At 43.8% G+C, this 25,089-nt stretch overlaps 1 protein-coding gene across 2 annotated transcripts in view; it reads left to right on the top strand.

Annotated features, from left to right (window-relative positions):
- Positions 1–25,089, top strand: part of fbn3 (fibrillin 3) — a 225,098-nt gene that overhangs the window by 115,549 nt on the left and 84,460 nt on the right. For both annotated transcript variants that reach the window (XM_078555790.1, XM_078555789.1), the window contains 15 exons: positions 1,022–1,144; positions 2,306–2,428; positions 3,496–3,648; positions 7,589–7,642; positions 8,223–8,348; positions 9,329–9,454; positions 10,211–10,330; positions 12,584–12,721; positions 17,183–17,233; positions 18,081–18,206; positions 18,612–18,839; positions 20,661–20,786; positions 21,109–21,237; positions 23,139–23,264; positions 24,333–24,458. In XM_078555790.1, the coding sequence (XP_078411916.1) occupies positions 1,022–1,144; positions 2,306–2,428; positions 3,496–3,648; positions 7,589–7,642; positions 8,223–8,348; positions 9,329–9,454; positions 10,211–10,330; positions 12,584–12,721; positions 17,183–17,233; positions 18,081–18,206; positions 18,612–18,839; positions 20,661–20,786; positions 21,109–21,237; positions 23,139–23,264; positions 24,333–24,458 (1,875 nt within the window). The remainder of the gene's footprint in view (positions 1–1,021; positions 1,145–2,305; positions 2,429–3,495; positions 3,649–7,588; positions 7,643–8,222; positions 8,349–9,328; positions 9,455–10,210; positions 10,331–12,583; positions 12,722–17,182; positions 17,234–18,080; positions 18,207–18,611; positions 18,840–20,660; positions 20,787–21,108; positions 21,238–23,138; positions 23,265–24,332; positions 24,459–25,089) is intronic.

Raw genomic sequence — 25,089 nt, 5'->3', positions numbered from 1 at the left:
TATACTGGGTTCAACATGAAAGTAAGATACTGGTTGTGACATTGCAGTAATATACTGGGTTTGACATGACAGTAATGTACTGGGTTCACTGACAGCTCTTGGAATAGTTCCAAGTCAGGATGGTATGTAGCTTGGAGGGGATCTTCCAGGTGGCGGTGATCCTATGTGTATGCTGCCCGTGTCCGTCTAGGTGGTAGAGGTCGCTGAAGATTCTGTCGAAGCAGCTATGGTGAGTTGCTGCAGTGCACCTTGTAGATGGTACACACTGCTGCCATTGTGCAATGATGGTGGAGTTGGTGATTGTTGAAGGTGATGGATGGGGGTCCAGTCAAGCAGGCTGCTTTGCCCTGGACATTGTCGAGCTTCTTGAGTGTTGATGGAGCTGCACTCATCCAGACATGTGGAGAGTATTCCCTCACATTCTTGTAGATGATGGACAGGCTTTTGGGAGTCAGGAAGTTAGTTACCCAACACAGAATTCACAGCTTCTGACCTGCTCTTATAGCCACAGTATTTATGTGGCTGATCCAGTTCAGTTTCTGGTCAATGGTAAGCCCCAGGCTGTTGATAGTGGGGGATTCAGTGATGGTAATGCCGTTGAATATCAAGGGGCGATGGTTAGATTCTCTCTTGTTGGAGATGATCATTGCCTGGCACTTGAGTGGCCCGAATGTTACTTGTCACTTATCAGCCCAAGCCTGAATATTGTCCAGGTCTTACTGCATTTGGACATGGACTGCTTCAGTATCTGAGGAGTCGCGATTATTGCTGAACATTGCGCAATCATCACCGAATTCTTCCTAAACTATAAATCCCATTTCAATATGCAGCAATCTAAACTCATTACATGATATTTTAATTCAAGCTTTCTCAGGACCTCACATCATTAAATTTTCACCTTCCTCAGTCTTTCCTTCTTTCTGCAATACACAGGCTTTTAAAACCCATGTGTTGCCTGTAATTTTTCCAAAGTTAACTGTTAGGACTCACAAGACTGACAAGTAATGAATCTTATTCCCAGATCATGATGAATGTGCCACTACCAACATGTGCCTGAATGGAATGTGCATCAATGAGGATGGCAGCTTCAAGTGTATCTGCAAGAATGGCTTTGTCCTAGCTCCTAATGGACGTTACTGTGTGGGTAAGGATCTGCTAATAGGTGCTACTGTATGGGTAAGGATTTATTAACTGGAAGTTATTGTGTGGGTAAGGATCTGCTCCCAGTGAAACTAATAAATGTGCAAAAACCCTAGAAAAAAACACTACCTATCCCTTAATATTTATAAAGTGTCTTATTACATATTCTAGAATGCCCTAAAGCACCTGACATGCAGTGAGTTACTGTTGTTATGTAAACAGATGCTGATAAAATAGTTTGTGCTCAGCAAGATCACACAAATAGCAATGTGATGAATGGCTGCTGATGTATTTTTGATGGTGCTGGATAGAGAGGACAGATGTTACAAGGAGAAGCATACAATGTAAGATAAAGCAGCAAAAAAAGCTTATGACTTTCACAAAAAGCTTGATACAGCCTCAAAAGTACAAAGTAACTAATTGTCTTCAGCTATTTTCCATCTCCTGCCCACATTACTCTCTAGTTGAGGGTGTAGGAAGCTCTGATTCCTTCCGTGTTGAGCCTTTGTCACTCTCTGACTGTCAGGCTGTTCTTTAATATCGCACTTGCTTGATTCGTACTGTGGGATGTGTTCTACAACACAGATTGCACTGTGAGCACACAGGACAAATGCACAAGTAGAAACATAGAACAAAAATATACTTGTTTCTTTTCTTCCTCTTCTGTGATTATTCTTCCCACTTCCCTTCTCTGGAAGATGCTGATAGTTACTAGGGTACAACTGTTGATCACCCTCCAGTAGCTCGCCTAAGTGCCCATTCTTTATCAGTCTAGACAGTGTGTGTCAGCCAGAGGATGGGCCCTGGAGAGTGTCACAGCAGAGTCGGATTCTCTCCTCACTGACAACCATGGAGGGATTTTATAGCAGAATTCCAAAATAATGATCATGAGCTTGATCCCTGACTTTTTTTTTCCCTCCCTAGCCCAGTAGAGAACAAAACTGAGAGCAATTTTTCTACTCCTATGAGCGCTCTAGGTCAGGTCAGCATCACTGAACCTGGCTTCATTCTGTTCTCTGGCTCAGTGCTGTACTAAATAAACTCTCAGCATCTTCAGGAGAGTGTGTCACAGATTTGAATTGGTTTCTGTGTTCTGTTTCCCACTAGTTGCAATTTAATTTGCACCAAACTTTGGGCCCTTAATGATTCTCCATCCTATTTGCAGATATTGATGAATGTCAGACACCTGGTATCTGCATGAATGGCCGCTGCATTAACTCAGAAGGTTCTTTCAGGTGCGAGTGCCCTCCGGGTCTCGCCATTGGAGTGGATGGACGTGTGTGTGTTGGTAAGTAAATTAAATTAGTAACCAACCATTACTGAGATTCCCAATGGCAATGACTGTTAAATGTACATATAGATAAAGAATGTGCTGCAACTTGTGGCACCTGCCTTTTCCCTTGCTCTGTATTCATGTGTGCATTTCCACTTTGTCTCGCACTATTAGGTTGAAGGCTTCCATTTCAACTCACAATGCTGTTGGGTTTACCACATTCAATAGTCAGCCTAGGCTTGAGATGTGGACTCAAACTCATTGATTACTTCGGAATTTTGGAGAGGCTCATCAAGAACTTTAACTTGCCTCTTAATTGCTCTCTATCACTGAAATTTCGCCTCCTTCCTCTCTATCTCTGTAACCACATCCAGTCCTTCAGCCCCTCCCAAATTCTCTGTCCTGGCTATGATTAGTCTTTTGTGTTACCCCCTCACTTTTCCCCACAATCGGTGACTATGCTTTCAGCCACTTCCCGAATTCTCAGCTCTTCTGCCTTTCCAGCTCCCAATCGGTCGTTAAGACTTTTTCAGAAACCCAGTTCTTTGACAAATATTTGGTCACCCCTCCTAATATCTCCTTTTTCTCAGCATCCATTTATTTATGACTGTGCCTCTTGTGAAGCACAAGATGTGAAGTTTCACATTAAAGGCTTTTTATAAATTAATTTAATTATAAATTAAAGTTGCATTTAAAACCTTCCACGTTCTCAACCTTCCCCATCTCAGCAACCTCCTCCTCCCTCCTAACTCTCCTTTCTTCTGTCCCTGGCCTCTTGTGCCCCTCCCCTACATTTGCCGCACCACTGACGATTGTGCTTCAGCTGCCTAGGCCCCATGTTCTCCCTAATCCCCTCCACTTATTCACCTCCCTCTTCTCTCTTAAACCCACCTGTTTGGCCAAGTATTTGCTCACCCCTGCTTTGACTCATCCTTTTATTCCCTCTGCCTCTGTAAAACACTTGGAGACATCTTGCTGTACATGTATAAATGCAAGCAGTTGTTGTCGAAGTAAAGTGTTGTCAGTACAAATGATCCTCCTTCAGTCCCACAGCAGCCAATGGTGTTTTTCGATCCTTTCAGATACCCATATGCGGAGCACTTGTTATGGAGCCATCAAAAAGGGCACCTGTGCCCGACCCTTTTCTGGTGCTGTGACCAAATCGGAGTGTTGTTGTGCCAGCCCAGACCACGGCTTTGGCGAGCCCTGCCAGCCATGCCCAGCCAGGACTTCAGGTAGGTTCATCTTCTATGTTTTTGGCAATGACGCAAATATCGAGACATTGAGTTTTGAAAGAGAAGCCCAGTAGAACTCAAACTGAGTGTTGCATCATCATCTTCCAAACAAACAGCACCTTAAGTTAACCTGTGTGTTTTATTGATTTTTTTTTGTTGTTGCAATTTTCTTCCTTCAACTTTCTAAGAACTTTGCTACACCTGAATGCTAGTTCGTAGGGAGATGAAGAACTATATTTTCTGAAGAAATTCAATGGGCGGATTTCCATTTTGCCTGGCCTGCGCCAGAGAGAGAATCAGTTGAGTGAGAAGCTGCAGAGAAGGACAAGAGCTCCTCCTGCTGGCTGATCAGGCGCATTACCTTCAGCCGCACCGCAGGAAAAATGATTTGGGAGGACAACAAAGAACAAAGAAAAGTACAGCACAGGAACAGGCCCTTCGGCCCTCCAAGCCTGCGCCGATCATATTGCCCGTCAACTAAAACATTTTGCACTTCCGGGGTGCGTATCCCTCCATTCCCATCCTATTCATGTATTTGTCAAGCTGCCTCTTAAACACCACTATCGTACCTGCTTCCACCACCTCCTCTGGCAGCGAATTCCAGACACTCACTACCCTCTGCGTAAAAAACTTGCCCCGCACATCTCCTTTATAGTTTTCTCCTCTCACCTTAAATCTATGTCCCCTAGTAATTGACTCTTCCACCCTGGGAAAAAGCTTCTGACTATCTACTCTGTCCATGCCACTCATAATTTTGTAAACTTCTATCAAGTTGCCCCTCAATCTCCGTCGCTCTAGTTAGAACAATCCGAGTTTCTCCAACCTCTCCTCATAGCTCCAGACCAGGCAGCATTCTGGTAAACCTCCTCTACACCCTCTCCAATGCCTCCATATCCTTCTGGTAATGTGGTGACCAGAATTGCACGCAATATTCCAAGTGTGGCCTAACCAAGGTTCTATACAGCTGCAGCATGACTTCCCAGCTTTTATACTCAATACCCCTGCCAATGAAGGCAAGCATGGCATATGCCTTCCTGACTACCTTATCCACCTGCGTTGCCACTTTCAGTGACCTGTGGACTTGTACACCCAGATCCCTCTCCCATCGATGCACTTAAGGGTTCTGCCATTTACTGTATAATTCCTGCCTGTATTAGACCTTCCAAAATGCATTACCTCGCATTTGTCCGGATTAAACTCCATCTGCCATTTCTCCGCCCAAGTCTCCAACCGATCTATATCCCGTTGTATCCTTTGACAATCCTCTTCACAAATCCTGTTGATTTGTGCCACTTGTGTGGAAAGTGCCTTCCAGCTATTCTCTCATACAAGTGGGTTCTGAACAGATTGCAAGGATAAATTAGGATAATAAAAGGAGTCGAGGGTTATGGGAGAAAGGCAGGAAAATGGAGTTAAGGCCACAATCAGATCAGCCATGATCTTATTGAATGGTGGAGCAGGCTCAATGGGCTGAATGGCCTACTCCTATTCCTACTTATTATTATGATCTTAAATTACTTGCCTGAGTGATGAGAGAGGAAGTAAAATTATTCAAATGTTTCTATGGCCAGAATTTCACGCTCCCCCGCCAGCCATTTTGTAGGTGCATTAGATTGCATAGCCAGCATTAGATTGAAGGAATGGGATTCCCTCTGGGTTCTCGCCCCCACCCTGACTTCGCAGCGATTTTATGCTGGGGCAGGCAAGGCCTCAGACAGCAGGCCCACCCTTGCCCCAATTGAGGCCCTTAAGTAGCCAATTATTGGACACTTAAGGGCTGTTTTTGCACTTAGATTTTACACAGACGGGAGGATTTACCTGGTGTGGGGGAAGGCCACAAAAGAATGGGCCTAGATCTCGGAGGGGGGGGGTGGCAGTGGCACCACCATCAGACACCCCCTTCTGGCTGCAGATGTGCCCCCATCCCCCTAAGCTCCAGTGGCCGCTGGATCTCCCTCCCCCTGGCATTTCCCCCACTACCCCAATCGCCCCTTTGCCCCCCCAGGTCTTCCCTACCCTCCTGTGGTAAAATGAGGTATCCTGTCCCTTTAAGAGAATGCAAGTGTACTGATCATGTGACAGCACTGACGAATCACTGTGCAGCGTGGGCAACTGGGAACTGTAAGCCTAGTTCTGGAGGTTTCTGAGGGAGCACGTATGATCTGGTGCTCTGCCCTTTGTCTCAATAAACCATCACTGTTTATACTTAGATCAATCTCTCCCCGTTATTGATTGCAAGCAGCAACTGAAGAGAACATAGGAAGGCGTGCCGTTAGAGTTCTGTTGTCCAATGAACTTGTTTATCCAAACCTACCTTGTCCTCCAGTCCAGGGAATTAGGCTCAGGCATGTTGGTGCACTTCCTCTTCAGTCCACTGCAGCTCTTGTCACTACAGGAACTGGAGAGCTGCCAGCCAATCAGATTGGCCGGCAGCTCTCTAAGGCGGGACTTCGTCCCAAGTGAGGGGCAGAAGTCCTGCCTGCAGCCACTTAAAGCTCATTCAAGGGAGACACCACCATCCTAAAAAGTCAGGCTTACGTTTATTTCTTAAGGAAATAAAACTGAATTTATGAAATGATAAGATCAATCTGAAGGATTGCCTTGTAGTGTATTAAGCTCAGCAGTTCATTAAACTCTATCCATTTACAAGGGTCTGCTGATTTCATTCAGGTCCTTAAGAGGTTCCAAAGTGTGGCTAATCCCCTATATTGTTAATCCTGGCCAACATTTCCCCGTCAACCAACATCACTAAAACAGACTATCTGATCATTAACACATTACTTTTTATGAGATCTTGCTGTGTGCAAATTGGCTGCAGGGTTTCCCACATTATAACAGTGACTACACTTCAAAATCTTCTTCAGTGGCTGCAAAACACTTCAGGGTAGCCTGAGATCATGAAAGGTGCTATATAAATGCAATTCTTTTAATATTTCCATCGACTTAAAAGGCTCTGCTGATTTCAGGTAAAGTTGGGTCTTCGAGCAGTTTAAAACAGCTGTTCGCACCCTGATAAAGTGTGGCTACCTCAGTGAGATTCCAGATATGCCTGTTAACACTGACGGGAAATTATAACAAAATGTGCTGGAAATACTCAGGCTGGGCAGCACCTTTGGAGAGAGAAACAGAGTTAATGTTTCAGGTGAATGACCATTCGTCAGAACCTTTTTGTTCAGTGAGATTTCCTGTTGGTTTCTCGCCGCCTTATTTTACTGTGCCCTTCATATATTGGGGACCGTATCACCTACTGCATCCTCAGCACCACCCAAAGCTCATCCAAACTACTAAATCACTTATCAAAAGTGCAGTCAGTGTTGTTAGGTCAGCAGTGGAGCACTGATTCCGTGATCTGATGGGGAAATGGGAGTTGCTGGTGTAGTATTAAAGACACTGAATTAGTAATCCAGAGGCCTAGGCTAATGCTTTGGGGACATGAGTTCAAATCCCACCACAGCAACTGATGGAATTTATATTCAGTTAATAAAATCTGTAATATAAAGCTAGTCTCAATAATGGTAACCACGAAAGTATCATTGACTGTTGTAAAAATCCATCTGGTTCACTAGTGCCCCTCAGGGGAGGCATTCTGCTGTCCGTACTGGTCTGGCCTACATGTGACTCCAGATCCACAGCAATATGGTTGACTCTTAACTGCCCTCTGCAGTGACCTAGCCAGCCACTTGGTTTGAGCACAATTAGGGATGGGCAACAAATGCTGGCAATGCCCACACCTCATGAAAGAATTAAATAAAAAGGTGGGGAGATCATGGTCTTTGATTTTTTTTTTCCATTCATTTAAATTAATGCAGACCCCTGATTTCCCAACCAGAATTCCCTGCTCGGAACGCTGATCAGACGCTGGATTATTTTCTGTGGTTGATGGCAATGATTCAGAGTGCTGTGTTTCTGATTTGTTTCATTCTCACTTTTGTTTTCACAGCTGAGTTCCAGGCTCTGTGCAGCAGTGGCATTGGGATCACAGCTGATGGACGAGGTAGGGAAAAGAACCAGTTTGTCTTACTGGCAAACTTGGAACTGAATCTTCACTGTGTGAAAACTAAATTGCATTACGTTTCACTTTCCTTTCACACAAATTTCATCAAAAGCAGGTTTTATTTGTGGGCATGAGTGAATAAAAGACAGAATAATGTTGGATAGATTGTATGATTTGTGACATTGACCAATGTCATTCTGTAACAGACTTCATTGGCTCTTTTCTATATATTGCGGGTTCATGTGAAAGTGATAAACTCTTTCCTCATTAACTGTCTGCAAAGCTGAAAAAAGATCCAAAATATTCAACTTTTTAGTAAATAGAACAGGATAGTATATCTTCAGAACTCCACTGATTTGTGGTTTCACTGAACAATAGTCGGAATATGACACCCAAGCTCCAGAATTAGGCTATAATTCCCTATAATAAGGAAGGAATTTGACCTACTGAGTAACTGTAAACCGGTTACCTGGACAACAGGCACTGATGTCCAGTTAATGTGTTCCCTAATTATGTCTCATGAAAATGAGGAGAGAGGCCAATAAAGCATTGGTTAGAATGCATTTTGTTTTGCTCCTAGATATTAACGAGTGTGCTCTCGATCCTGATATCTGTGCCAATGGGAATTGTGAGAACCTGCGTGGCAGCTACCGCTGTATCTGTAATATCGGTTACGAGTCAGACGTCAGTGGCAAGAATTGTGTTGGTGAGTGTGGGACTGCGTTACCCTGGCTTGGAAGACAGAATATGATTGAAAATCACTCCTATGGATCAGCAAGGAGAATGCTGATCCACTGTGAATAATTTTATAGCAATATTAATAATTATCACCTTCTCCAAAAGCAAGGGGCATATCCATTATTTTATGAATCAAGGCAGGGATAGTAACTGTTTACTGTTGATTGACCTGTCAGATGTAAATAAAGCCACATGTTGATTCAAAACCTGGGTTTCAGTTAGGAAAGAGAATATCTTCAGTTCACTTATCTCGGAGGGGACAATCACATGGTGACTTGTGTTACATTCCAGTAGATTGTGTACAGAATGCGATTCCTGGATATCACTATTGTTCCCTCCTTTATTGGGCAGAAAGGGGGAACAGTCCAGGCCATCTGCTTATGAGAGTACTCTATAACTCCAAATCTAGGAAAATATCCAGTGTAAAAACACAGAAGTTTGACTCATTTCAGTTATTTCTCCCTCCTCTGGGGCTATCATGTAAACTCCCCCTCACCCCATCAAAATATAAACATCAGCAGGGCGCCTGCATCCTGTCTGCTGCCTCATAACCTTTCTTAGCTCTGGATCAAGCTGCTTCTCTCTCACAATATGGCAGAGCCACACATACTGTCGGTCGCGCAATTGCGCATCAGGCCAGAGTGCGTGGGAGGAAAGGGGAAGGGAATGAATGGCATGGAGGGGTGAATGAGTGGACAGGCTGAGCAAGGATGGAGAAGAAAGGGAGTGAGTGAGGTGAATGAGGGAAGGGTGAGTGAGCAGAGGGTTTGTGAGAGGGTACTGGAAGGTTGGGGCAAATACTGAACCTTGGTACTTCTCTGAGATTCGCCTGCCTCAAGCAGACTAAGGACAATTAGATAATCGCTTGAGTACTGTGTGCTTGCATAGTTTCCAGTGTTTTCCAAAATAATCTACAGTATTACAAAAAAAAAATGCTTCTTTCCCCAGACATCGATGAGTGCTCTGTCAACATGCTGCTGTGTGACAACGGACTGTGTCGTAACACACCGGGCAGCTACACATGCACCTGTCCCACAGGTTACATCTTCAAACCTGACACTGAAACCTGTGAAGGTGAGAATCTAGACATCACATTACCTGACCAGAATGTCATTTTTTAGCTAATGTGGCGGCAATTCTGATTCCACAACAGAGAACATGGATTTATCACCATGGTTACACTGAGAAGAACATCCAAGTGAGGGCAGATTGAAAAATAGAGATTCTTTTTACAAGTCCCAAAGGTCCTCACTGAAGCATCCATGCCCCAAAAACTAACCATTTGCCCAGCTATCCAAAGGGCATGGCAGCTACTGCTTCTCAAAGACTAGTACCCTTCCCCCTGCCTATTTCCAGGCGAGATGCAACAATACAGCTTCATCAAGCTGCAAGTTCTTTCTATGGGCTGAACTGAGCAAAGAACACTGTATTGTCATTATTGGTCAATGGTGGCACACTAATGGTAAATGCAGTAGATGCATGACTGCAGCAGTTCAAGAAGGCAGCTCACCACCACCTTCTCAAGGGAAATTAGGGATGGGCAACAATTGCTGGCCTAGCCAGCGATGCCCACATCCTGTAAATGAATTTTTAAAAATCCTACAAACATATGAAATAGGAGCAGAAATAGGCAATTTCACCCGCTCCAGTGAGATCATGGCTGACCTGTTTGTGTTTTGAATTCCACATTCCTATCTACCCGTGATAACCTTTGATTTCCTTACCAAACAGTAATCTATCTACTTTTGCCTTTGGCCCTGTCTGTAATAACCCAGCATCTGTATCTTCAGATGTGAACGAGTGTAAGTAACCCTGTCTTTGTATTTCCAGATGTGAATGAGTGTGAATCCAGCCCATGTGTGAATGGTTACTGCCGAAATATGGCAGGCTCATTCATCTGCGAATGTTCACTTGGCAGCAAATTGGATCCAACCAGAACCATCTGCATTGGTAAGTCATGTGGTACCAGGCACGACAGTCCAAGCAATCTCTTAACCTAGTGCCATGTTCCACAAGGGACGAGGCAGCCTTGAGATCAGTGCGTAGCCTAGGCCACTTCTCTGTTAGCACTCGCCAAACTATTTGCTTGAGCTGCAAAGCGGTGTTGTAGACTGAGCCCTGTTTCATTCATGGATTAATTTGGTGTTCATCCCTGTCATTTTATCCCTTAATCTGTCGGAGCTGATGCCTCTGGCCCATTCCAGGCAGCTACCAGTATCAACAACATATTTATATAGCATCTTTAATGTAATAAAATGTCCCAAGGCACTTTATTATGAAACAAAATATGGCACCAACCCACATAAGGAGATGATAGGTCAGATGAACAAAATTGGTCAGAGGAGATAGTTTTAAGGGATGTCTTAAAGGAGGAAAGTGAAGTAGAGAGGCGGAGAGGTGTAGGGAGGATATTCACGAGCTTGGGGCTGAGACCAACTGAAGGCACAGCCACCAGTGGTGGAGTGATTAAAATCTGGGATGCATAAGAGGCCAGAATTAGAGGAGTTGCAGATATCTCGGAGGGTTTGGGGCTGGAGAAGATTACAGAGAGAGGGAGGGGCTAGGCCATGGAGAGATTTCAAAGAAAGGATGAAAATTTTAAAATCAAAGCGTTACTTGACTGGGAGCCAATGTAGGTAAAGAGCACAGGGGTGATAGTGGAACGGGACTTGGTGTCAGTTAAGAAATGAGCAGCAGTGTTTTGGATGACCTCAAGTTAACAGAGGGTAGAACGTGGGAGACCAGCTAGGAGTGCGCTGGAATAGTCGAGTCTAGGTATGCCTGAGGGCTTCAGCAGCAGATGAGTTGAGGTGGGGCAAATTCAGATGATATTACTGAGGTGGAAATTGGTGGCTTTAGTGGTGGTGCGAATATGAAGTTGAAAGCTCATCTTGGAGTCAAATGTGACACCTAGGTTGCAAATAGACTGACTGACTCTCAGACTGTACCCCATATAGCTTGCTGCTATAAGATAGCAGAGCGTGCCCAGGCATGATCCTGTCCAACAATTCTCAATCTTTCAGCCAACATGGATCAGCCTGGCCGCTCGGCAGAGCTTGACTGCAATCAGTGCCTGGTCCTGCCCTGTGGCACTGGGTGCTAGCATAGAACTAACCGGCACTGAGCTTCCAACATTGTCCATTCTTTTGGCCCAGTTTTCTCCTGACATTCAGTAAGTTATCGGTTCCATGGGGCTCAGGTGCCTCCCTATACCTAGCCCAGTGTGGGAGCTCAGACTGTGGAAAGCATGACAGCCTGATCCTCTCTTTATCTGGGGACCATGCGCACACTTTACAAAAGCTGATTTTTTTTAAACAACCACCACCCCGCCCACCGCCCTCCCCCCACCCCCGCCAAGAAATGCCTGCAGCAATTTTAGCTCTAGTGAACTCAGAACAATTTGGAGAATGAGTCTGGACAAGCTCACTGTGCCATCAAGGAGCCCCAGGGTAGTTATTTTAACAAAGGTAAATTTGGAATGAAGCTTCCATTTTGTCTGTGTTCTAATTTCTAATACCACGGTCTCTTCTGAACACTGAGAGTCCTGTGAGGTTTAGGATGTCTCCTTTGTTTATACTCAATGTCTTCATTATTCCTATTGCTATATTCCTGCATTTAAACTTTGAGGCAGAGTGAAAAGAGCAGAGAATCCAGCCTTCAACTAGCAACCGGGAAGCAACCTGTTACAGCAAATGGGCAGAATAGCGACAGTGAGGTTGCTGAGTTTACTGGCACGGGTTATGGGATTTTTAAAAACGTAATAGAATCAGCTTAATTAAAAATCCTTTTTTATTGGCTACGGTTTGATTTCTAACAACTATTTGGCTGCACATGACATGCTTTTCCATGAGTGGTTTAAGATACTGAGGCTGAAGGCTGTCACTGAGGTAACAGGTTGTGACTGAGTCACAGAGCCCACCATGGGAAAGGTCAGGTTTGTTAATGCAATAGGGCCACTTGAGGCACATCAGTTAGTTTGGTCCTGGAGGGTGATGCCTTTTTATGAGTTTCTCAAACCGCTCCGCTCTCTGTGGTATCTTTTCCTTTCCACGCTTTATCAGGGGCCGGCACTCACTGTGAGCCTGGCCCGGGGTCAGTGGCTTCACTGGTGTCTGCAGGGTGAGGGGGGTTGGCGGGGGATGGGGGTGTTGATGACCTGGTGGGAAGTGTGACAAATCCTGTTCTCTGCTTCTTTTCCAACAGACAGTATGAAGGGAACGTGCTGGCTGAACATTCAGGATGGGCGCTGCGAGGTGAACATCAATGGAGCGACACTGAAGTCCGAGTGCTGTGCCACCCTGGGAGCTGCCTGGGGAAGTCCTTGCGAACACTGCGAGCTGGGTACTCACCTTGTCCTAGGGGTTTAGTGGGTCGGGCGCGGGTGCTGTTGCTTTCACAAAGCTGAGACTGTTGCACGGCATTGACATTAAACAGTACACACAGCAAGCAAAATCTGGCGGGTCGTCTGTTTTATAATTCAGCTGCTGAGTGCTTGTTTCTCCCCAATTCATTTTATTTGAAACTATTAAGAAAAGGGCTGAGTGCTAAATTACACACTTACTCCATATTTGTTGCGTAAGCAGGATTTAGGCACTTGGATCAGTTTGTAACTGACTAACAGGAAGGTGTCTAGAGACATGACGGCTGAGCGTGGTTTTCTCTTTATTAGAGCAAAGGGATGCAGGGGAAACATTGGCCCTGTATGTTTGAAGTGCCAGTGGGCAGCCATATGATAAATGTTTGTTCACTGCTGCCTAGTTTGAGCAGATGGACAAGGGAGGCAGCAGAATTTGAGAGAGACTCAAGGCAACAGTCAAGTGCTGTCAAACAAGGGAACATAAAAAACGTATGAAATAGGGGCAGAAGTAGGCCATTCGGCCCCTTGAGCCTGCTCCGTCACTCATTAAGATCGTGGCTGATCTGTTTGTGTTTCAAGTTCCACATTCCCATCAATCCCCGATAACCTTTAATTCCCTTGCCTAACAAGAATCTACCTACTTCTGCCTTAAAAATATTTAGTGACCCTGCTTCCACTGCCTTCTGAGGCAGAGTTCCAAAGTCGCACAACCCTCTGAGAGAAAAGATTTCTCCTCACCTCTGTCCTATAAGGCTGGCCGCTAATTTTAAAACAGTGTCCCCTAGTTCTGGACTCACCCACAAGAGGAAACATCCTTTCCATGTCCACCTTGTCAAGACCGTTCAGGATCTTATATACTTTAATCAATTCACCCCTCATTCTGCTAAACTCCAGTGGAAACAAGGCCAGCCTGTCCAACCTATCCTCATAAGGCTCATTCCAGATATTAATCTTGTAAACCTCCTCTGAACCACCTCCAATGCATTCACATCCTTCCTTAAATTAGGAGACCAGGGCCAGAATCTTCGGCTCGACAAGCGGGGGCAGGGCCCGCTCACCGACACGTAAAATGATGCGCGGTGACATCAGGCGTGCATCCCAATATCACCGCCGTCATTCCGATTTTCAGTTCGGCAGGTGCGCACTGGAGTCAGCTGCTTGCCTGCCGAACTGTCAAAGGCCATTAAGGCCATTCAAAAACTAATTAAATCACTTACATAGCTGCCCGTCCAACCTTAAGGTTGGCGGGCAGGCGAAGAGCCCAGGCGGCCTTCGCATTTTTCATGAAACCTCACCCACAGGTGGGATGAGGTATCTTGAATGGTTTATAAGTGGAAAAAAAAGATTTTTGTTGAAATTCATAGACATGTCCCAGCTCATGTGACACTTTCACATGAGGAGACATGTCCTAAGTTTTTTTTCTTTATTAAAATTTTTGAAACTCAAACTGATCTCCCTGAGGCGCGCTCAGCGCTTCCACTGGGCGGGTGTTAATTGGCCCGTCATGTAAAATGGCGGTGCGCAGCCGATTGCAGGTGGCGATTGGCTGCGCACACGCCCACACCCGCTCTCAGCCAACCCCCCCAACAGGGAGAAAATGGTCCCCTAAAACTGCATACAGTGTTCTAGATGCGGTCTCACCAATGCCCTGTATAACTGAAGCATAATGTCCTTACTTTTATGTTCAATTTCTCTCGTAATAAAGCATTCCATTAGGCTTCTTGATTTCCTGCTGTACTGGCATGCTAACTTTCTGTGACTGATGCACAAGAACACTTAGATAAAAGCAAAGAACTGCGGATGCTGGAAATCCAAAACAAAAACAGAAATACCTGGAAAAACTCAGCAGGTCTGGCAGCATCGGCGGAGAAGAGCACAGTTGATGTTTCGAGTCCTCATGACCCTTCAACAGAACTAAGTAAAAATAGAAATATTTCACCCCTTTCCTATTTTTACTTAGATCTGTTGAAGGGTCATGAGGACTCGAAACGTTAACTGTGCTCTTCTCCGCCGATGCTGCCAGACCTGCTGAGTTTTTCCAGGTATTTCTGTTTCTGTTTTTGTTCACGAGAACACTTAGATCCCTCTGCACCTCCAAATTCTGCAGTAGTTCCCCATTTAAGTAATACTTTGCCTTTTTATTCTTCCTGCCAAAGTGAACAACTTCACATTTTCCCACATTATACTCCATCTGCCAGATTTTTGCCCACTCACTCAATCTATCTATATCCACCTGCAAACTCCTTATGTCTTCTGTACAACATACTTTCCTACCTATCTGTGTTGTGTGCAAATTTAGCTACCATGCCTTCGTTCCTCTCATCTAAGTCATTGATGTAAATTGTAAAAAGTTGAGGCTCCAACACAGACCCCTGTGGGACCCCACTTGTCACATTCTGCCAAGCAGACAAAGACCCATTTGTGCATACTCTCTTCTTTCTGCCAGCCAGCCAATCCTCTATCCAGGCTAATATGATACCCCTTACACCATGAGCTTTTGTTTTCCGCCATAACTTTTGATGTGACACCTTATCAAATGCGTACTGGAAATCCAAGTACAGTACGTCTACAAGGTCCCCTTTATCGACAGCACATATTACTCCTTCAAAGAACTGTAATAAATTGGTTAAACATGATTTCCCTTTCACAAAACCATGCTGACTCTTCCCGATTACCTTGTGTTTTTCGAAGTGTCCGGTTATAACCTCTTTAATGATCGACTCTAACACCTTCCCCAAGACAGGCTAACTGGCCTATAGTTTCCTATTTTCTGCCTCCCTTCCTTCTAGAGTAGAAGGGCTATATTTTCTACTTTTCAGTCTGATGGAACCTTTCCAGAATCTAGGGAATTTTGGAAAATTAACACCAACACATCATCTACCTCATTAGCCACACCTTTTAAGACCCTAGGATGAAGTCCATCTGGACCCGGAGACTTGTCAGCCCCCAGCTCCATCAGTTTGCTCAGTACCGCTTCCCTAGTGATTGTAATTTCGCCAAGTTCCTCTCTTCCCTCCACCTCCTGATTTATAGCTATTACTGGAATGATTTTGTATCCTCGATAGTGATGACAGAAGCAAAACATTTGTTCATTTCATTCACCATTTCCTTATTATCTGCTGTCAACTCCTCATTCTCACTCGCTAGAGGGCCAACACTCACCTTACCCACTCTTTTCCTGTTTAAATACCTGTTTCTAGCTAGCTTCCTCTCATACTCTAATTTCTTTCTCCTGATTAACCTTTTAGTTAAGCTCTGCCGTTTTTTATCTTCTGACCAATCATCTGACCTGCCACTTATCTTTGCGCAGTTAAATGCTTTTTCCATAAGTTTGATCCTTTTCCTAACGTCTTTAGTTAACCACAGATAGTGGGTCCTCCCTTTAGAATTTTTCTTTATAGTAAGGATATACTTATTCTGTGCATTCTGAAATATCCCCTTAAATGTCTGCTACTGCTTCTCCATTGATCTAGCCTATTATCCCTGTTCACTTGAACTAGCTCAGCTTCCATACCCACATAGTTGCCCTTATTTAAGTTTAAAATACTAGTCTTAGACCCACTTTTCTCTCTTTCAAAATGGATGTAAAATTCAATTATATTGTGGTCACTGCTACCTAGGGGAAGGGGCCTTTACCCTGAAGTCATTAATTAATCCTGTCACATTACACAATATCAAGTCTAATATAACCTGCTCTCTGGTTGGTTCCAGAATGAGCTGCTCTAAGAAACTATCTCAAAAGCATTCCATGAACTCCTTATCCAGACTACTACTGCCAATCTGATTTCTCCAGTTTATATGTAGATTAAAGTCACCCATGATTATTACTGTCCCTTTATCACAAGAACCCAATATTTCTTCTAGCATGCTTTGTCCTACATTGTGGTTAATGTTAGGGGGCCTGTAGACCACTATTGACTTCTTTCCCCCACTATTCCTCATCTCCACCCAAACTGATTCTACATCCTGATCTCTTGAACCAAGGTTATCGCTAACTATTGTACAAATGCCACCCTTGATTAACAGTGCTACCCCTCCACCTTTATCTATCATCCTATTCTCTTGAAACTTGATATCACGAGAAGCAATTTCCTTAGCTCCAACAACTTTGATCCTAGTGGCCTACATAATATAGGAACTGCTAGGCTTAATGGATATAAAATGATGGGATGTGAGCGCACACATTTCCAGTGTGCATTTCAGCAGAAGATGTTGGTGCCAGGAATGCAAATTTAATAAATTATTATTCAGGTGTTCAAATCGACTAAATCTGCATTTTCACCCAGGCAGAATTAATTTATAATAGCTCTAACAGCATCAGAAAGAGGGTCTTGTAAAGATGAGGCCTGTGCATTTGAACATTTGCCATTTTGCAGTCTGTCATATGCAGTGAAGATCAACTGCCAAGAGCTGGATTTATGAAAAACTCTTTGTTTCTTTTGCAGATCCAACCTGTCCCAGAGGCTATGCCAGGGTGAAGGGTGTTACCTGCGAAGGTCAGCTCAGATCTGTTCCATTATTCCAACTGTAACAAGGGTTAAATCACCCAGAATTGATTCAAATAATGACATAAACACACAGCTGGTAGATTTGTGCTATAGTATAAGCAGGTGATAGTGAATCACCATTCTTATTTCCATTACCTCCGTGATCTACTCCATAGTGTGTGCAGATTCCACACACTTACACACATTAGCTGATACTAGCCTACAAGGGAGGGGATTGTACTGCCTTTATTATGAAGCTAAAATCATTATTAATGCCATTTAGTTCAGGAGGCGTTTAAGATGTGAAGTCAAACGGTGGCGGTAGAACTTGGGGACAAAGGTTCAAACACATTAATGGAATATTTAGGGCAGATGTCAAGAAATTTTTCGCATGAGGGAGTCATTTGGTGTTAATATAGGTGACATCAGATCAGCCACCCATTATACCTCCCTTCAAAGGTGACCAAAGATATTTTAGCTACCAAAAAAACAAGATTATAGCTTTTTAACATATGCACCAGGACTAATCCGCGATTGTTCCAAACCCTTACTGAAACAAGTTACAGCCCTAAATTGTATCTAATATGATTCCATATTTATTCTGCGTAGCCTATTGCACTTCTAGCAAGCCAATGTTGCAATACATCCAATTTTTCTGATTTAAGTGCAGGCATCAGATATTGTTATCGAACTCATTATTCATCAAACTTGAGATCTGATATTCAAATTCTCTCAGTCCTTTTATTTCTGCATATTGGCACTCTAACTTCCTGTAAAAACACCTATAACATTGCCCTAGTTTGCCTATTTTATGAATAGTGAAATGACTAATTTGTGATGTTCCTCTTCCCACCAGACGTGAATGAGTGTGATGTATTCCCTGGTGTTTGTACAAACGGACGCTGTGTGAACACGCAAGGTTCATTCAAGTGTGACTGCCCTGAAGGACTGACTCTGGATGGGACTGGGAAAACCTGTGTGGGTGAGTACTGATCACTGAGGGATCAAGGAGGGGGAGAAAATGTTTAATGCAACCACCCCACCGAAGAAAAGCAAAAAGAAATTAACACAATAACGAATATCTAATTTTTTGATCAAAGCTTTGTATCTGCTGAAAAATTCACCTGGAAATTGTTCAATTTCATCAATAATCAAACAGTTCAACAGAGCCTGATGAGCAGTCAGCTCCTTTTTCATTGCTGATGTGTCTACTGCTTATTTCCAGCACCTTCTGTACCTTTTCTGTCTGTAGTTTAACTTAGTCTGAGCTAAATGTGGTGTTGTTTATATGAAAGTAATATTTGGTTGCTGTTAGTGTAGTTACCCTATGATGGGCCATTCTTGTGTAGTTCTTTAAGACTAACCTCATGCTGTCTATCTTCTTTAGATGTTCGTCTGGAACACTGCTACCTGAAATGGGAGGAGGACGAGTGCACAGAGCCTATGCCGGGCCGGTTCCGTATTGACGCTTGCTGTTGTTCGATTGGCCATGCCTGGGGTGCGGACTGTGAGGAATGCCCACAGCCTGGCACACGGGAATATGAAACCATTTGCCCTAGGGGACCAGGATTTGCCAACAGGGGTGATGTTTCGACAGGCAGACCATTCTACAAAGGTAATGGTTCAATGAGAACTATTTCAATCTATATATTGCATGTATTGGCATTCTTCTCAATACCAACTCCCTGCTGCCTTGATTTTTGATTAAGCTTTTATGTCAACATACAGCAGTGAAATTGCCTATGTAAACAGTTACCTGTAACAGTGTAGTTTCTGGCTCTGGCCAACAGGTTTCTGGCTCTGGCCAACAGGTAGTGCTGTGAAACAAGTTTTAGAGTTCTCTCTCCCAAACCTGTACCCATCTTGTATAAGAAAATAAATTATATTCATCTACCAACTGTGGGAGGAGGTTTTGTGAAGCAGTGGGGAGCATTCCTGCCTTTGAGTTAGATGTTCCAGGCTCGAGTCCTACCCCAGGACTTGTGTGCAAGTCATAACATGGCCAAAGAAGATGATTAACAACCTGCAAATCCTTCCAACACATGCCAATGGCTGGTGGTAAGAGTGCTCAGCAATGTGATGGAAAGAAAGTTGCATGGAGCCTCTATCATCACTGTCCATAGCTCCAGACTACAACATGGATGTAAAAGTGAACCACTAACTGTGGGAACTGTCATGAGCAATTTACATTTACTAAATTAAAATGACAAACTCTATGGATGCTTGATCCCATAAATCAAGTGTTTATCATTGTTCGTGAGCTGAATGTCCTGTCCCCTGGATCACATGGACTGTTTATGGTTTTTTCAGTTCCATAGCTGTTCTCTGTCCTCAGTATTTAATATCTCTCTCAATTAGTTGACAGGCTCCTGACACACACTGTTCCAGATATAATGCTCTGTCTGGTGCCATTGATCCACATTAAACCAACACATTTCACAGATGTTATGGTGTTAAATGGATCATTGTTTTTAAAGCATTGATTAATTATAGAGCCCTTTCACTAATGCTTAGGATACTGGGATATTCCCATTTCCATTGTGTTCTCCTGCTTTCTCCGGCTCTCTAACAAGTGAAAACTGGACAGTGACGTTTGCACCCAGTAGAAAAAAAGAGGGTCGTAGACCAGAAGATTTGTGCAGGTAAATGCCACATTTACATAGCACAACAGGACACAGATGCAGCAGGAGCCACATTTTCACTGAGTGGGTGTCATAATGAAATCATAGATAACCGTATTCCATACATGGGCTAGGATTTTACGGCCCCTCCTGCCCGACAGAATATTACGGTCCTGCTGAACTGAATGGAAATTTAAATGGCTCACTGCATCCAGCGGGGGGGAGACACGCCGTGGCAGGGCTGTAAAATCCTGACCATGTAGAATTTGGAATTAACTTTCCACCCACAAATTAATGATTCAGAAACTCAGAATGACTGTAAATATTGGCATGGCAGCGTTGGTCTCAATTGTAAGTTTACCTTTATGGGGTGGAGCTTCACACCAGCTGCTTATAGACTGCAGCCATTCCACTCCCTTCTTGGAGTGAAACCATCTCACTCAGATGATTTATGACAGGTGATTGGCCCAACTTGCTGTTTCCTATAGTGACCAGGGCAGTGAATGCAGGTTAATTACAATCAGCCCAGCTGCCCCAGTTATGGACGCCGGTTATTCACAATCGGTCCCCATTATGGGCATAGGTTAAGCATGGACAGTTTCTCCCTTCCTGACCTCCTGGGTATTGACGCAGGTTTAAATACATTCAGTCTCCCGCTGTCTATGTACGGCTGCAGGTTGGTATCTGTATAGATAATTCTCCACCTTTTGTTATAAATGTCTTTTCTGGATTGTATGGCTTTAGACTGAAAATTTCCCACCTGTGATTTTCACAATGTCCTTGATGACTGCACTAAATGTCTTACTCTCTTTCAGATATCAATGAATGTAAGGTATTCTCCAGTCTGTGCACATATGGAACTTGCCGGAACACGATTGGCAGCTTTAAATGTCGCTGTGAGAGTGGCTTTGCCCTAAACATGGAAGAGAGGAATTGTACAGGTAGGACATCACTAGAACAGACAGGTTAATTATAATACATTATTTGAGACAGATATAGATAACGTTCTCTCAACTCTTTCTATCTTCTGTTTACCTGTCTTTTCCACTTGTATCTCACTCTGTCTCATTCCTTTTCTCTTTGTCTTTCTCTCTGACTCTGTCTAACCTTCTCTCTTTCTTGCTTTCTGTCTAATTCTGTTCATCTGTCTCCTCTTTGTCTCATGTTCTTTTTCTGTTTATCTCTGTCTCTTCTTTGTCTTCTCTTTCACCTTCCCACTCGCTCTCACACTTCCTGACTGATTCTCCTGTCCTTTGTTTGTAGATATCAATGAATGCCGTATTTCACCAGACCTGTGTGGGCACGGCACCTGTGTGAACACACCGGGCAGCTTTGAATGTGAATGCTTTGATGGGTATGAAAGTGGTTTCATGATGATGAAGAACTGTATGGGTAAGTGACAATTACTGGCTAATTACTGCTGACTGTCCATGACCGGCATTCCAATAGTAAGTGAAAGCGAATCACAGCAGTAATTCAGACTGAAGGTTACAGTGGAGGCAGAATGAACTGAGTGAAACACTGTGCTTTACATACATCAGAACTGGAGAATATGAAAAATAAGGAAAACCCATCAGCCTAACAAGTCCATCAGTTTCTAATGGATCATCTTCACCTAGCTACCTCCTCACCATTTACCTCAATTCCTTCTCTCTGCAGAAACACTGTTCACATCAATGTCTTTCCCTGATAACTTATACCACAACTCAATTACCCTTAGGCTGAAAAGGCTCTTCCTAACTTTACTTCTTACCCTTAAACCCTAACTTTATTCTATCTTAAATTCTCTTCTTTAAATTGCTGACACTCCAACCTATTGTGTCTCTATGACCCTACACAAGGGCAGTAATATATTTTCTGTAATTAGGTGTCCAGAAGTGCACACAGTACACGAACTGAGGTCTAACCAACACCTTATATACAGTAACAGCCTCTGCAGGTTTGTAACCTACTCCTCTGGTATAATCCTCTGAGGATTGTCACTCATTGTTCATCTCACTCTTTTAGAGCTATACTGTGTCTTCATCTTCTCATGGGTCCAGAGGACCCCCTGACTTTGGCCATGATTGCCTCCCACTATCCTCAATAGCCTACATAGCCTGTCCTTGACCCCAATATCTTTCACTGATCTATACTGCCTGCAATTACTCTCAATGGCTACCATTAGCCTTAGTGCTCCCAATAATACCTCCTCCCCTCCCCAACCCCAATATCTCCCACTTTTCACAAAGATGTTCAGGCAATATACATATATAAAAAAATGAGATTCCTCTGGTCCAATGGTTTGAATATCTTGAAGACCATGGGACATGAGCTATGCAGTAATGGGTTTGGCATGGCACCATGGCATGGTCGAAGCTGGGAATGCCACCCTCCCTTTGGGTCCTTTTTATATTCACACAATCTGGACTTGTACCTACATAGATACTGCCAGAACTGGAAGTACAGAGTAAGCCCAGCTCTCCTCCTTTGAATGGCCTCAGCCACCCTTCGTGGTGGCCTGTTTTAATGGTTTCCACATGTTGCTGTGAGGAAAGCTGCTAGCAAGGGCTGATCAGTGCCAAACAATCCTTTACTCACTGGAGCTGGGAGCAGCTGCAGAACACTTAATAAATCCCACACAGTAGAGATTTGAAGAACATTCCAGAATTTATATTGCCTGAGTCATAATTAGAGGTGTGAAAGAGATGTACCATTAGCATCAGAGAGAGTCTCTCATTGCTCTAAAGACCTCACACCACGTTACAGGTCGGTCACCGTTCCATGGGCACCACAATGCAGAATGAGTCCTGCAGTCCTGAATAAGTTGCAATTTCTGTTAAACGAAGCTGCACAGAACTTGTGGCAGTCACTTAAAGAGTCTCTGCTGGAACTCTCCTGCTCATATGCTCACTTGTATGGGCCCTCCCTCTTACACACCCTCACCATTTCGAGCCCTGCCACTAATACAGACCTTTCCACTCATACCAGCCCTGTGCACAGCCTCTTACTCAAAGACAGCTCTAAATGACTCTCTGCCTCAGCATTTGGGATCTTTTTCAATCTTCAACATTTTGTCACAGTATTGTGTTATTTGTATTAATGAAATAATATGTCTCTGTGTAAATATGTTTGTACAGATTAAGGAACAGTTAGATCACCTTCAGTCCTACACTGAGTCCTGCATACTCGCTGCTGCTGATTTTAGCCCAAAAAATAAAGCTACATTAAATTGGTGCTTGGCCCAGATGCTGTTGTTAGGATGAATTGAAGTGAGGTTTCTGTTCACTACACTGAACCATTTCTCTGTACAGATATCGATGAATGTGAGAGGGACCCCTTACTGTGTCGGGGAGGAACCTGTGTTAACACAGACGGCAGCTATGAGTGTATCTGCCCACCAGGTCATGAGTTGACCTCTGAGGGAGATGGCTGTGTGGGTAAGCAGTTTTACAAATCCATTATAAAACACTCTTAACAGATGCTACATTTTTACCATAATGAATCTGTGGAGCCATTTATAGAATATTACACCAGTGGAAGCAAGGTTCAGCTTCCTTCAAACAAATATTATCTCCAGGGTCTGAAGAACTCAAGAGTTGCCAATCTGGTTGGATGTTTTCCTTGAGGTTTCATCACGTGACCTCTTGCTTCCAACCACCCGCCCCCACACTCCCACCATTGGTTGTCCATCTTGAAGACGTTCTACCTTTCCACACCAAGTGGAACATGAACAGATTCTTTATTATTTGACTGGCTCATTCTTGACTGTCAGCCAAACAGCCACTTTTCCATCTCCAATAATTTTACAATGAATAAATTAAAGTGCTCAAAGAAAATGAAAGCAACAAACAATTCTTTTTAATGCCCATGTGATATTTCTCCCGCGTTTTGCTCACTGTGGCATCTCAGAGCTTAATCTTTAATTCCTGGAAAGGTAAAGGCCAAACCTGGAGGGTTGGTAACTCTCCGGTGAAGGCTGTGCCCCCAAATTCAGTGTACTGGTGCATTCTTTCCCCTCCTGCTACCATAGAACCATAGAACACTACAGCACAGAAAACAGGCCATTCGGCCCTTCTAGTCTGTGCCAAAATATTATTCCGCTAGTCCCATTGTCCTGCACCTAGTCCATAACCCTCCAGACCTCTCCCATCCATGTATATATCCAATTTATTCTTCATTTACCATGCATTTACCACGTCAGATGGTAGCTCGTTCCACACTCACCATTCTCTGAGTGAAGAAGTTCCCCCTAATGTTCCCCCAAACCTTTCCCCTTTCACCCTAAAACCATGTCCTCTCGTGTTTATCTCTCCTAACCTAAGTGGAAAGAGCCTACTCGCATTTACTCTGTCTATACCCCTCATAATTTTGTAAACAAAATCATTGATCCTGAAGACTTCAAAAGTAATCTGGAATGTTTTGCGTTGGACCTGCTGTATGGTGTTTGTTTTCTCTGCTCAATTCGCTGTGACTCTTAACACTTGCACTTTTCTTCCCCAATGCAGATATCAACGAGTGCTCACTGAGTGACAACCTGTGCAAGAACGGGCGCTGTGTGAACATGATTGGGACCTACCAGTGTGCCTGTGACTCAGGATACCAGGGCACGGCTGACAGACAGGGCTGTGTAGGTAAGGGCTGTGTAGGTAAGGGCTGCTTCCACACTCTTAAACAACCAGTGGCTGAACTGGCTGTGGAGCTGACATTGAACAATACAGTGAAGTGTAAAATACTGACTAATCTTGGGAATGTTATTCCCCACAAATATAATTTAACCTACTCAGATGTTTATTCATCCTTCTGGATAGGTGAACTGTTGCATGCCTGAGGTCAAACATGGTGAGTGAAGGGAAACTTGTCAGATAACATTCACTCCAGCCAATAACCACACCTTAGTCTACTCTCAATCATCAGCGAAGTGATGGAAAGTATCATGGAAAGTGCTGTCCGGCAGCACTTACTCAGCAATAACTTGCTCACTGATGCTCAGTTTGGGTTCCACCAGGGCCACTTGGTTCCAGTCCTTGTTGCAGCCTCAATCCAAACATGGACAAAAGAGCTGAATTGCTGCACTAACCCTCAATATGATATCCTTTGACCCTACCTCCTTACCATATCCATCAGAACCAAGCACTCACCTTTTCACTATATCCCTCAACACCATCTACTCACCTTCTAACCAAAAATCCTTAGTTCTAAGCACCCATCATATCCCTCAACTCCACCTACCCACAGTAATCCTCAGTCTTCTTTCTCCAGAAA

The sequence above is a fragment of the Cetorhinus maximus genome, chromosome 13 (genome assembly GCF_964194155.1).
Source record: "Cetorhinus maximus chromosome 13, sCetMax3.hap1.1, whole genome shotgun sequence".
Taxonomy (NCBI): Eukaryota; Metazoa; Chordata; class Chondrichthyes; order Lamniformes; family Cetorhinidae; genus Cetorhinus; species Cetorhinus maximus.
Note: the sequence above shows the minus strand (reverse complement) of the source record. Positions and strands in the feature narration are given on the sequence as shown.